Source organism: Eschrichtius robustus, chromosome 13 (genome assembly GCF_028021215.1).
Source record: "Eschrichtius robustus isolate mEscRob2 chromosome 13, mEscRob2.pri, whole genome shotgun sequence".
In the NCBI taxonomy this organism is placed as follows: Eukaryota; Metazoa; Chordata; class Mammalia; order Artiodactyla; family Eschrichtiidae; genus Eschrichtius; species Eschrichtius robustus.
Genome location: NC_090836.1, coordinates 2,355,041 through 2,369,665, shown reverse-complemented (window position 1 = coordinate 2,369,665; position 14,625 = coordinate 2,355,041). Strand labels below are relative to the sequence as shown.

The window sequence follows — 14,625 nt, the reverse complement described above, 5'->3', positions numbered from 1 at the left end:
TGGGTCTGCTTTCTTCTCAAAGTACCAGTTTTGCCAGTTACCATGGGAAATTGAAATTTTCCACAGGGAAAATACAAGGGAAGAAAATACGATGCCTGAGAATAGAATTCTGAGGACTTTTGATATACTGTGTATGTGCTTGGCAAGCATATACATGACCATGTGCAGGAAGGTTCAGAAGTCTGAGGGTAGAATGAAGAAAACTGTTTAATACAGAAGTAAAGGTTTGTAAAAATAAACATGACTGGAAAAAAAAAGATGATGTGAGGCTGTATTTGACATGATTGCTCAGGCTGGGAGAAAAACAAATAAAACCAGAATGGAGGTGAATAACAAAAAGTTAGGGATGATAGATCAGAGGTTATACTATGGACAAAGAGTAGATTTAGTAGGCATAGAAGAAAGGAAAGAACCATGTTTCAGAAATAAGATTTTCAGAGTTTGAAAGTTCTTAGGTGGACCTTTCCAGAATGTAGTAATAAGGTTTACCCTGTATCATTAATTAAAGTAGAATAGAGGAAAATTACAGGTGCAAGAGTGTTTATTGAGGGGGCAGTGGAACTTGTGCTGACGAATTATAAATGGGACCTGAAAAGACGGCTTCCCCAATTTCTGGCTCGGTCAGACTGGTGGCATTGAAGTGGTTGAGAGAAATACAGTTTAGCAGAGTGAAATGTTGTTTATTTACATGTTTTTCCTCTCCAGCATGGTCCAACATAATTTGTAAGTACATGATGGCTTATCTGTATCAGTCTCAAATGAGACTGGTCTCCTAGGAAATTTTCCACAATACTTATTGAGCAGTAAGTGCCACTAAACATACAGTACTGGTTCTCAGATACCTTATTGTTTTGATATAATATAGTTTCGATATGTTATTGATGTAATAATATAGTTATGATATAAGGTAATAATAATATTTCCTGATGTTTTGGTATTCTCTCTGTGAGTCATTACCCATATTACCTATTTTTTTAAATAATTAATTAATTAATTTTTGGGCTGCGTTGGGTCTTCGTTGCTGCACGTGGGCTTTCTCTATTTGCGGTGAGTGGGGGCTACTTTGTTGCGGTGCGCGGGCTTCTTATTGCAGTGGCTTCTCGTTGCGGAGCACGGGCTCTAGGCACACAGGCTTCAGTAGTTGTGGCACACGGGCTCAGTAGCTGTGGCTTGCGGGCTCTAGAACGCAGGCTCAGTAGTTGTGGCGCACGGGCTTAGTTGCTCCGCGGCATGTGGGAATTTCCTGGAACAGGGCTCGAACCCGTGTCCCCTGCATTGGCAGGCGGATTCTTAACCACTGCGCCACCAGGGAAGTCCAACCTATTTTTAATTTGTGGGTTATTCTACATTCAGACAGGAAAAATAATATAGGGCAAGTTCAAGATTAAAGATGTTTTGTAGAAACATACTTGTTATCTTAGATGTGCACTGTCAGTGTGTAGCCACCAGCCACATGTGGCTATTGAGCACTTGAAACATGGCAAGTCCAAATTGAGATGTGACATAAGTGTCAGTTACAATATGCATTGGGCTTTGAAGACTTAGTACAAAACAGAAATGTAAAATAGTTTGTTAATAGTTTTTTCATATAGACTACAGGTTTGAAATGACAATAATGTGTATATATATTAGATTAAATAAAATATATTATTAAAATCAATTTTACCTGTTCCTTTATCACTTTTTAATGTGGCTGCTAGAAAATTAAAAATTTCAGAAGTGGCTTGCATGTATGACTCATGTTATATTTTTGTTGAACAGAAAGAAACCCACCTCCCTGTTTTTCTGTAATCAAATGTGTAACTATTTGCTAAATTATAAATCCTTAGTGGGAAAGCAAAAAAAACAAAAGAATTTGGTGTGTGAGTATGTTTAATGAAATTTGCTGTGAACAGATTTTAAAATAAGTACAGAATGCCAATGGCATTCTTAATAGAACTAGAATAATTCTAAAGTTTGTATGGAAACACAAAAGACCCTAAATAGCCAAAACAGTCTTGAGAGAGAAGAACAAAGCTGGAGGTATCATGCCCCCTGATTTCAAACTATATTATAAAGCTACAGTAATCAAAACAGTGTGGTACTGGCACAAAAATGGATACATGGATCAATGGCACATAATAGCCCAAAAATGCATCCACATTTATATGGGCAATTAATCTACGACAAAGGGCCAAGAATATACAGTGGGGAAAAGACAGCTTCTTCAACAAACGGTGTTGGGAGAACTGGGCAGCTACATGAAAAATAATGAAACTGGACTGCTCTCTCACACCATGCACAAAAACAAGTTCAAAATGGATTAAGAGGACTTTCTTAGTGGCACAGTGGTTAAGAATCCTCCTGCCAATGCAGGGGACACAGGTTTGAGCGCTGGTCCAGGAAGATCCCACATGCCACAGAGCACCTAAGCCCGTGCGCCACAACTACTGAGCCTGCGCTCTAGAGCCCGCGTACCACAACTGCTGAAGCCCGTGTGCCTAGAGCACGTGCTCCACAACAAGAGAAGCTGCCACAATGAGAAGCCCGCGCACCACAACAAAGAGTAGCCCCCGCTCGCCGCAACTAGAGAAAGCCCGCGTGCACCAACGAAGACCCAACGCAGTCGAAAATAAATAAATTAATTTAAGAAAACAACCAAAAAACCAAAATGGATTAAAGACTTAAATGTGAGACCTGAAACCATAAAACTTCTAGAAGAAAACATAGGCAGTACCCTCTTCAATATCGGTCTTAGTAATTTTTTTTGGATATGTCTCCTCAGGCAAGGGAAACAGGCAAAACTAAACAAGTGGGACCACATCAAACTACATAGTTTTTGCACAGCAAAGGAAACTCTTAACAAAACAAAAAGACCACCTACTGAATTGGAGAAGATATTTGCAGATAATATATTCAATAAGGGGTCCAAAATATACAAAGAACTCATACAATTCAACATCAAAAAAAAAAAAACTTGATTAAAAAATGGGCAGAGGATCTGAGTAGACATTTTTCCAAAGAAGACATACAGATGGCCACCAGGCACATGAAAAGATGCTCAACATCACTAATCATCAGGGAAATGCAAATCAAAACTACAATGAGATATCACCTCACACCTGTCAGAGTGGCTATTATCCAAAAGACAGCAAATAACAAGTGCTGGTGAGTCTGTGGTCTGTGGAGAAAAGGGAATCCTTGTGCACTGTTGGTAGGAATGTAAGTTGGTGCAGCCACTATGGAAAACAGTATGGAGAGCCCTCAAAAACTTAAAAGTAGAACTGCTGTATGATCCAGCAGTTCACTCTGGGGTATTTATCTGAAGAAAACAAAAACACTAATTATAAGAGATGCATACACCCCTATGTTCATTACAGCATTAATGAACCAAGATATGGAAGCAACTAAGTGTCCATCAGTGGATGAATGGATAAAGAAGATGTTGTCTGTGTATGTGTATATTATTATTCAGCCATGAGAAAGAAGGAAATCCTACTGTTTGTGACAACATGGATGGGCCTTGAGGACATTATGCTAAGTGAAATAAGCCAGACAGAGAAAGCCAAATACTGTGTGATTTCACATATATGTGGGATCTTAAAAAGCGAATGAACAAACATAGCAAAACTGAAACAGAATTATAGATATAGAGAACAAACAGGTAGTTGCCAGAGGAGAGGAGGATGGGGAGAGGAAAGAAATAGGTGAGGGAGATTAAGAGGGACAAACTTCCAGTTACAAAAATAAATGAGGGGCTTCCCCGGTGGCGCAGTGGTTAGGAATCCGCCTGCCAATGCAGGGGACACGGGTTCGTGCCCCGGTCCGGGAAGATCCCACATGCCGCGGAGCGGCTAGGCCCGTGAGCCACAGCTACTGAGCCTGCGCGTCTGGAGCCTGTGCTCCGCAACGGGAGAGGCCGCGGCAGTGAGAGGCCCGCGCACCGCGATGAAGAGTGGGCCCTGCTCGCCGCAACTGGAGAAAGCCCTTGCACAGAAACGAAGACCCAACACAGCCAAAAATAAATAAATAAATAAATAAATAAATAAATAAATAAATTTATTAAATAAATAAATAAATAAATGAGTCAAGGGGATGAAATGTACAGTGTGGGGAATACAGTCAGTAACTATGGAATATTATTGTGTGGTGACGTATTGTAATAGACTTTTTGAAATGTATAATAAAATCAACTTACACTGTTGTGTTTCAGGAAGTAACATAGGGCTGTAGGTCAGTTATACTTGAAAAACAAACAGAACAAGAGACCAGATATGTGGTTACCAGAGGTGAGGAATCAGGGGAGGGGAGATTGGATGAAGACAGTCAAAAGGTACAAACGTCCAGATATCAGGTAAATAAGTACTAGGGGTGCGGTGCACAACAGGATAAAGATAATCAGCACGGCTGTGTGTTGTATGTGAAAGTCATTAAGGGAGAAAATCCTAAGAGTTCTCGTCATGAGGAAAAGGTTGTTTTCTATTTCTTTAATTTTGTATCTGTATGAGACAATGGATGTTCATAAAGCTTACTGTGATAATCACTTCATGACGCATGGAAGTCAAATAATTATGCTGTACACTTTAAACTTACACAGTGCCGTATGTCAGTTACATCTCAAAACTGGAAGAAAACATAAGTACTTATATTAGATTTCTAATTATTTTAAAGTTATATCTAATGGATGGTATTAAACTTTGGTGATAAAGGTACCTGGATACCAAGCTTTAGCTGACTAGTCTTGAGATCTGAAAGTAGACCTTGCTTTGCCTTACAGATCTCTAAGTGCATTATGGGATTGTCAGCTGCAGCTAGATTGTATTCTCTGATACAGCAAGTGTCATGTTTGGTGATGCTTACGGTTTTCTTTCTAATTTTAGATTTTCTAAAGCAGTTGTAGCATCACTTGGGAACTTGTTAGAAATACTGATTCTTGAGCCCCAACCCTGCCAAATTAGAAACTGGTGGCTTGGCCTGGCATTCTGTTTAAATCCTCCAAATGATTCTAAATTTGAGAAACATAATAGATTATACCACTTTTACAGAGGTAGCAAAGCTCAACCCCTTTATATAAATTCTCCAATTTTGTCCCCTTTATTCAGATCTGTTTATTTTGATTACACCGTAATTTAACAGATGTAAATTTTATTTTATTATGGAAGTGCTCACAAAATTTTAGGGTTTCATTTCTAAATAGTCACAGTTGTATTTAGAGTGGTATTTTATTTGATTCTAATGAAAGTTTACTCTAAAAGTATCATTTAGGCAACTGTACACATCTATTTGGAAGGAATTACGTTCCTTTCTTTTCAATTAATCATTTGTAAAAATGTTATATTCTTAGGTGGATGCTCTGCGGTTGCGTTTGGAAGAGAAGGAAACCATGCTGAATAAGAAGACAAAACAAATCCAGGACATGGCTGAGGAGAAGGGGACACAAGCTGGGGAGATCCATGACCTCAAGGACATGCTGGATGTGAAGGAGCGGAAAGTTAATGTCCTTCAGAAGAAGGTGAGGTGCAGGTGTTCTGAGCCCAGGGCCCCGCATCAGACCCACGTCCTCATTCCTACCACTGAGTTGTACCTAAGTGCTATCAGAGTTTCTCTCTCATTCCTCTGTTTATATTTTTGCAGGTCGTAATTGAAACCATTGCCGCAGGAGGTAGATTGTGAAAACTGTTCTGTATATTCAGTTTTTAAACTTTCGAAGTAAACACTGTTTGGTATCTTCAGTAGTATTTTCTATGCTACTGTCTCTGAAAAGTGCCTTGTAAATTGCCAGAGTATTTGCATTGGCATTCTTCTACCTCTCCTAATCTTCTGTCTTGTATGGCAACTGTAGGGCCATGAATTAGTGTAGTACGTGGGCCAGGATTCTTGCAAGACTGCAATTTTGAATAGAAACACATGCTACTATAATGACATCTAATCTACATATGTCAAGGAAAGGAAGACTTTCTTTCCTATTTTACCTTAATCATAACTGGAAAGAGGCTAACACTGTAATAAATAAGGAAAGTACTAATAATTGTCTTCCCCTCCCCCTTTTAGCTAAATTAAAGGGTACCTTTGAGATAATAGTTATAGCAGACACTGGTATTTATTGTTCTTCTCCGCTGAGGGGATAGATCAGAAATATTTGACGTTGTCCCAGTTTATTTTTAACCTCTAACAATAGCCCAGGAATAAAACTCTCTTCACTAAACCTCAAATTCAGCTTTTCTTCTGTGTACAGAGGACCATGTTCAATATTTGTCCTCTGTTAATTTGGTTTTCATTTGCTTTCAGTGAGTAAACATAAAAATTTGATCACTCTAGATAGGTGACTGTAGTAGCTTGTTAGTGGATGCTACTTTGTTTTACATTTTTATACATATGTTCTTCTCACCTTACCCCCAACTGCTCACTTCCCCTTACCCGTTTCTTGTATACGCTTCCAGGCACAGTTTACATATACACAGGCAAATACGTATTCTCTTTTTTTCTGTTTACCTCTTTCTGTGTTCTTCCATAAACATTTTATGCATAATCCATATAAAGCAAAAATGTTTCTCTAAACACAAATGTTACCATTCCTTTATTTCCCTTTCCTTTTTTCCCATTAATATATTTTACCAATAGCACCTGTGTGGATGTGCTATGGTTTATTACAAGGTTTCCACTGATGGACAGTCTGCTTAAAGTTTCTGCTGTTATGTAAAATGATGCTGCATTTTAAAAATGTGCATATTTAGTTTATTCATATGTGAAGTATATTTCTAGGTAAAGTACTTAAAGTAGAATTGCTGGGTGAAAGGATATGCATTTGTAATGTTGGTGGATTTTGCCAAGTCACAAGTACATTGGTTAGAACCCAAAGGTTGTTTCAAACTAATGCACGTCTTATTTTTAACTAGATAAACATTTTAAAAAGTTTTTAATAACTGTGAACAGGGGTTTGAAGTTAGAAATAACACCTCATTATCCTGGAATAATCATAGTTTGTAAAAATAGAGTGGCAGCACTTAACGTTAGCCACTTTATATCTGTAATCTTGTTTAATCCTTGCAACTTTTTGGTAGTGGATTTTAGATCTTGATTGCTCTGTTATAATCAGTGGCTAAATTTTTAGGCCATGACACATAATAAGAAATATATGTTACATTAATCTGTATCAGTGTATAGTATACATGCTTAGAGATACAGCTAAAACAAAATTTTCACAAAATATACTCTGAACTGTCTTCTCCCATTTCTTAAAGGAAAAAGAAAAATGTTAGTCCCAATCCATTCAGTTATTTAAGTACTCACTAATAAAACACTTTTATACCTTGGTATCCATTCTCCCATGCTCCCCTTTCCTGCCCCCAAAACAAAAACAAGCCCCAAACCAACAAAGTCCGAGACATATTACATAATAAGGGAGGTTCAAATTTGTACAAATTTGTTTAGCTGAAAAAGTGGTACCTTCAGGTTTTGTCACAAGGTTGGTCTTATTCCAAAATGCAGCTTTTCCCATGACAACAACTTTCCTGTTGGGAGGATTAGACAGTAGTATGTGTTCAAGCTTTTTGACACTACAGGACATCATACAAATATGACATGTATTATGCTTTGTCTAGTCTCTTTGCCTTTTGCCGTGGAGGGCCAGGGGAGTAGGCTCTAGAGGGCCGGTAATTGTGCTCTTTTTAGTACACTGGCTGCCTCCCTAATTTGTCATGTTATAGGCTTTGATTTGTCTTAAAACAGTTATCAAATAGGTAGCACAGGTACTTTCAAAACTGGTTTAGATTATTACTGCTTCTTTTAAGATAATGCCTCTATACCTGTCATTTTCAGTGCTTAGAGCCTTTATGTTCTGCCTACTTATTTTGTTGTAGAAGTTGCTGTACTAACATCATTAGACTCAACGTTCGTGATGTGTTTCCTGGACCATTGTTTGCTGATAAAATAGAAATAGCTTTAATTTTTGGATCCATATAAAATAAACTAAAAAACACAGTAAGTTTAGAGGCAGTTAAAGGTCCTCAAGAGAGCTATAGTTATTTTTATTATGGCTTTCCTTTCTTGAGGTGCAAACATCCTCTTGCTCCAGGATTCTATGAGCAAGCTTGATTTTCAGGTGGTTGACAGAGGGGAGCTGGCTGAGTGCGAGACTGGGGGTTGAGGGAGTAGAGTGAACTCTGATGAGCTGGGCTGTGGTGATATGGTGGCTTCAGGAGGCTGTGTGAAAGGTGATGAGCCACACGGACAGGATGTAGAAGGCACCATCCGTGGAGTAGATCATGTAGGAGATCTGGGAGAAGAGCGGCAGGATGGAGATGAAATGGCCCAGACAATGGTGACTGTGGAGGCCGCATATCTGGCGTATATTGTACTACAGGATGTTGGTGATGGCCAGTACATGTCCACAGCAGTGATGCAGAGATGCACACAGCACGTGATTCCAGAAGACAGCCAGATGTCACATAGGATTTGGCCAAAGTTCCAGGTGTGGGTGATGGTATATGTGATGCAGATGGCTATGACCAAGATGAAAGCCAAGAGATTGGTCTTGTCCAGGGAGCCAGTGAGATAGTTGGCTGGCGTGTGGAGCTTCCTGGTAAGGAAGACGGTGAGAAGCACAAAGGCTTTGGTGAGGACTTTGGTCCATGTGATGATGGAAAGGACCTCAGCAAGAGAGATCTTGAGTTCCTGGAAGGTCCCAGATCCCAAGCCTCTGGGGTTTCTGCAGCATTCAGGATCTGTTAGAGGCCCCCAGGAAGAGGCCTTCTGCTGACGGGTTTGGAGGGGGCATTCTGGGTGGCTCTCTCCGTACTCATAGCTCCTTCTTCCACAGTTGTCTTCCCCACAGAACAAGGGCGTCCTTCCATTTCACACTGGAGGACGACATTTATCACATGAATAGACACAGTGAAAAGACCCCAGGTCTTACTTGTATTAAGAACACGGAGGTGACTCAGCTGTAATCAAAGATTGTTCTAACTCAGACGAATCCCAAGGTTGCTCACTCTTCTGGAACTCTGGTAGACACATGCTGAATTTGTTAGATAATCATCAGGTTACCCACCAGTGTGGACAGAGCTCTACAGGTCTTGCTTTTGGCCTTTGGGCTCTTTCCAAAGGCTTGCGGCTCTTACTGTTTGGTGATGTATTCAGAATTTCCCCCACTCTTTTCTATTTTGAGAAGATTCTGGATTTCAGGTTGTCTCCTGGGAACTTTTAAAGCTAGAGCACCAGCCGATTAAGAGAAGCAGTTCAGTCAACAGCCCACAGTTTTCCCAGGTTAATCTTGACACATAATGAGGTACTTGTTTTGGTTCCTTTTCCACTGATCATTTCTGAGCCGGGAGAGAGAAATGTTCCAGTTACCAAGACGTGAAGAACGCGTGAGTGTGGAGAACACAAACAAATGGCTCGCTGTGAGTTCCCCAAGAGGAGCACGGGGTCAGCAGCCCCTCCCTGGCCACACGAGTGCTCTGTGTGCTGTGGTGCGGCCCTTCCCCCTTCCTCCTTGCTTGTCACCTGGTTTTGTCCCACCTTAACTACAACCCCCAGCCGAGCACCTTCCACTGGGCTCTTCCCTTCCCTATGCCTTTGAGATACCCCCATTGCTTTCTTGTTGTTGTTGTTAAATTAACAGGCTTTATTTTTAGGGCATTTTCCCATTTACTCCCTGCCCACAGTTTCCCGTTATTAACATCTTGCATTGGTGTGGTACATTTGTTAAAATTGATGAATCGATATTGGTACATTATTATTAACTAAAGTCTGTAGCTTACAGTAGGTTTCACTCTTTGTCTTGTACAGTTCTGTGGGTTTTGCTGAACGTATAATGACATGAATCCACCATTACAGCGTCATACAGAGTATCTTCACTGCCCTAAAGCTCTCTGTGTTCTACCTATTCATCTCTCTCCCAGCTCGCTACCATGGATGTTTTTACTGTTTATAGTTTTGCCTTTTCCAGAATGTCATGTATTTGGAATCATACAGTATGCACCCTTTCCAGGACTTGTTTCTTTTACTTACTATATGCATTTAAAATTCCTCCATTTCATTTCATGGCTTGATAGCTCACTTCTTTTTATCGCTGAATAATATTCTGCTGTCTGATGTACTATAGTTTGTTTATGTAATTACCTGCAGAAGGACATCTTGGTTGCTTCCAGTTTTTATCAATTATGAATAAAGCTGCTATAAACATTCCCATACAGGTTTTTGTGTGGGCACAAGTTTTTAACTCATTTGGGTAAATACCTAGGAGCATGATGGCTGGATATATGGTTAGACTATGTTTAGCTTGTAGAAACTTCCCCTATATTGCTTTTTGTTTGTTCGTTTGCTTTTGACTGCATCAGGTCTTAGTTGCAGCATATGGGATCTTTCGTTGCGGCGCACAAGCTTTTCGTTGCGGCGCGCGGGCTTCTCTCTAGTTGTGGCATGTGGGTTTTCTCTCTCTAGTTGTGGCGCATGGGCTCCAGTGCGCATGGGCTCTGTAGTTTGCAGCACACGGGCTCTCTAGTTGAGGCGCGTGGGCTTAGTTGCCCCGTGGCATGTGGGATCTTATTCCCCCGACCAGGGATCGAACCCATGTCCCCTGCACTGGAAGGTGGATTCTTAACCAGTGGACCACCAGGGAAGTCCCTATATTGCTTTTTAATTGGGAACTTTGAAACACATTAGCTTTGCAAAACGTGTTATACACTTGAGTATTCTTTTTTTTCTTGGTCAATGTGTATTAATGTTTTGGCTTGCTGTAAATCCCTGGGTTATTCCCACTGTAGATTGTTGCTGTAACTTTGCTACTAACTTCTAGTGTGCCCACAATTATTTTTTTAATAGAAAAAATAATTCTGAAGTATACTTTGGGGGAGAGAGTTGTACAATCATTGTAAAAGTTTAGCCTCTGAAACTTTTTTTGTCTAATTTTTATGCATAATGTAGAATCACTAGTATATTTGAAATATATTTGTTTTGAAATATTTGAAATATTGAGTAAATGTACTCAACTGTTTTAAAATCTAGATTTTAATGCACTAAGAAGGGGGTCAAAGGGTGCAAACTTGCAGTTATAAAATGAATAAGTCCTGGTGATGTTACGTATGGCATGGTGACTATAGTTAACAGTACTGTGCTGCATGTTTGAAAGTTGCTAAGAGAGTAGATCTTAGAAGTTCTCATCACAGGAAAAGAAATTTCATAACTATATATGGTAGCAGATGTTAACTAGACTTAATTGTGGTGATATTTTGTGGTATATACAAATACTGAATCATTATGTTGTACACCTGAAACTACACAATGTTACATGTCAGTTACACCTCAATTAAAGAAAAGACACTAAGAAATGACAATGTGGATTAAAAAATTAGCTAGTTTTAAATTATGAAAGTAATATATGTTCAAGGTACAAAAAAATTCAAGAAGTACAAAAACATATGAAATGAACTTATCTTTTCTCATCCTTTGACCCTCTCAGTGCAGCTCCTTAGGGATGTAACTTGTTAATAATTATTTGTATACTCTTCTATAAAATATCTATGCATATATAGGCATACGTATGTTACACACCTTTTTTAAAAAAACGACAGGTGGGATCATACATTTTTATTCGTTTAAAAATAAACGTATTTTTGTGTCTTTTTATACGTAGCTTTAGCTCATTGTTTTTAATGTCTGCTTGGTTTTCGGTGTCTTACTTGCACCATAATTAACTGATGTCCTATAGCTGTATAAGTAGATATTTATAGGGTATTTTTCTTGTTTATATATTTGTTACAGTAGCATAGCAATTACTGACATAAACATACCTCATTCATGAACTGATACTGTATGCATCTAAAAAAATTGATGGATGCCCAGTTCTCTAAAAAGCTTGTGCTTTTATATATTAAGATGAGTTTCTGCACAGCTTCATCAGACATTTGTTGCCAAACCTTTAAAAATTTCCACTGACCTGGCAGATAATTTAAAAATACCTTCTTTCTTCCTTCCTTCCTTCCTCCCTCCTTCCCTCCCTCCCTTTCTTCCTTCCTTCCTTCCTCTCTCTCCGCCCCCCCATTTATTTATTTATTTATTTATTTATTTATTTATTTATTTATTTATGGCTGTGTTGGGTCTTTGTTGCTGTGCGTGGGTTTTCTCTAGTTGCAGCGAGCAGGGGCTACTCTTCGTTGCGGTGCACAGGCTTCTCATTGCAGTGGCTTCTCTTGTCGCGGAGCACAGGCTCTAGGCGCGCAGGCTCAGTAGTTGTGGCTTGCGGGCTCTAGAGCACAGGCTCAGTCGTTGTGGCACACAGGTTTAGTTGCTCCGCGGCATGTGGGACCTTCCCGGAACAGGGCTCGAACCCGTGTCCTCCCCTGCATTGGCAGGTGGATTCTTAACCACTGCGCCACCAGGGAAGTTCCAAAAATATCTACTTTCTTGCTTAATATTTATTTAAATTTGAGTGCATGTTGAGCATTTTTTCATAGGGGTTTCTTCGTTTTGAAGCTACATATTCATGTCATTTCTACATTTTTCTATTAGATGGTTTATTTTTTTCCCTTATTGATTTATAGGGGTTCCCTAGTAAGTGAATTGGCCTCTTTCCTCATGTTTTACAAATATATTTTCTTGTTTGTCGTTTTCTTTTTTACTTCCTTTATGGTATTTGTTTTAGAATTTATGTGTCAAATTTAGTTGTCCTTTCCTCTGTGTCCTCTCAATTTTCGGTCATGCTCAGAAAGTCCTTATGCCCACCAAGGTTATTAAGTAATTCATGCATGCTTTCTTCTGGTACATTTAAAGTTTCTTTTTTCTTTATACCTAAAAATTGTTTTATAAAATTTATATATTGGCTTTAATGATTTCAGCTTTTTCTTCTTATATGTGGCCAGTCATCATTATAATATTTATTAAATAATCTACCTTTTTCCTCCTGATTTGAAATGCCAAAAATAAATTGTCGTTTAAACCTGGGCCTGTTTCTGGTCTGTTCCATTTATCTGCCTCTGTTTCTTTGACTGCTTTTTATGAAAAATACTTAGTTTGTTTATAATCGCCCTTCCTGATTTTTGTTGGTAAGCTTTGTTGTCTTTTGCTGAGTCCACAGTACTTTTCATATTTACATTGTGTTGCTTTTTGAAGGGGAAAAAGTCTTTTCTGTAATCGTGATTCATATTGTTTAGCCTTTATTTCTGTGTTTAAGTGAATTTAATGTTTACCACTGTTTGTAGCACCATGGCTTACCTGTTCCCAAGGTTTACATTTCATTTAATTCTTGGTTCCCCAAGAACTCCTTTGAACGCGTTTTCAAGAGTGGTCCTGGCTGCTTGCTTGTTTGGTTTTTTTTAAAGTGTACCTTTTTATTTAAGATTTTTTTTTTTTTTGTGGATGTGGACCATTTTTAAAGTCTTTATTGAATTTGTTACAGTATTGCTTCTGTTTGATGTTTTGGTTTTTTGGCTGCGAGGCATGTGGGATTTTAGCTCCCTGACCAGGGATTGAACCTGTACCTCCTGCATTGGAAAGTATAGTCAAAACCACTGGACAGCCAGGGAAGTCCGCTGGGTGCTTGCTTGTTGACCATGCATTTATATTATCTTTTTACATTTTATAATTTAATTATTTGTGAGATTCAAAAAGCATAGAGAATAACATAATAAGTAATGGTAATTACTCAACATGGGAAGTAAAATTTCAAACAGAGTCAAAGTTCTTTGGCATATCTTTTCTTGAGAGTATTCCCCTCCATTCTCTCCCAGAAATAAACGCTTGCTTTGGTGTTTATGCATGCACCCGTATCTTGGGTCAGGATGCATGTTTTCGTACAACCTGTGTATGTGTTAATAAAATTTATATAAGAGGAAATATACATGGCAAATAAATATGAAAAGTTATGTACCCTCACTGTAATCAGTGGAATGTAAAATAAGACCAGATTAAGAAACCATTTTATACTTAGCATTGTAAGCTGTGTTCGCAAAAATTAAGAAGTCTGACAGTATCAGGTGTTGGTAAATATGGCAACTGAATTTCTCACACAGTGCTGTTGGGTTTTTAAATAGGTACAACTATTTTGGAAAGCACTTACTAAACATAAGGGTACCCTGCCAGATACATATACTGTAGATGAACTCCAGGATGTATGTAAGAATGCTCATAGTAACCTTGTTTGGATTAAGGAAAAAACCAAAACAGAACTGAGGAAATACTTTGCAAATGTTTATTGACAGAATGATTGAGTTAGTAAGTTGTGGTATAGTCACACAGTGGAATATATTATTCTTTTCGTTTTAGGGCAAGGGAATATTTAGGATAAAAATTCAGCAAAGTTATTTCTTCTGGAGGTAGGGAAGGGAGGAGGGTTGGGATAAGGAAGAATATATGAGTATCTTAAGTAGTTTAGGTAATTCTCATTCTTACGATGGGTAATGCGTTTGTGTGTAATTTAACATACTTCACAACATATAGATACATATTTATATTTGAAATATATTTAAAATACCTGGAGGCAGATTTACTTCTGTTTAATTTGCTGGTACGTGGGTGCTTATTTTCTCTAGTAGTTTATTTGTATATTTTGAAACAATGTCTGATGCAGATGTAGAGTCTCATTTGATAAAGCCCAGCTGTTCGTTTGATGAAAATTTCCTACAAAATCTGGCAAATGGATTTATTCAG

The 14,625-nt window shown here is 38.6% G+C and overlaps 1 protein-coding gene and 1 pseudogene across 5 annotated transcripts in view; one reads left to right on the top strand and one right to left on the bottom strand.

Moving 5' to 3' along the window:
• ERC1 (ELKS/RAB6-interacting/CAST family member 1) overlaps window positions 1-14,625 on the top strand; it is a 420,180-nt gene that overhangs the window by 117,470 nt on the left and 288,085 nt on the right. For all 5 annotated transcript variants that reach the window (XM_068560632.1, XM_068560635.1, XM_068560636.1 and 2 more), the window contains one exon: window positions 5,324-5,491. In XM_068560632.1, coding sequence (XP_068416733.1) covers window positions 5,324-5,491 — 168 coding nt within the window. The remainder of the gene's footprint in view (window positions 1-5,323; window positions 5,492-14,625) is intronic.
• Window positions 7,976-8,755, bottom strand: LOC137775122 (5-hydroxytryptamine receptor 1D-like; annotated as a pseudogene).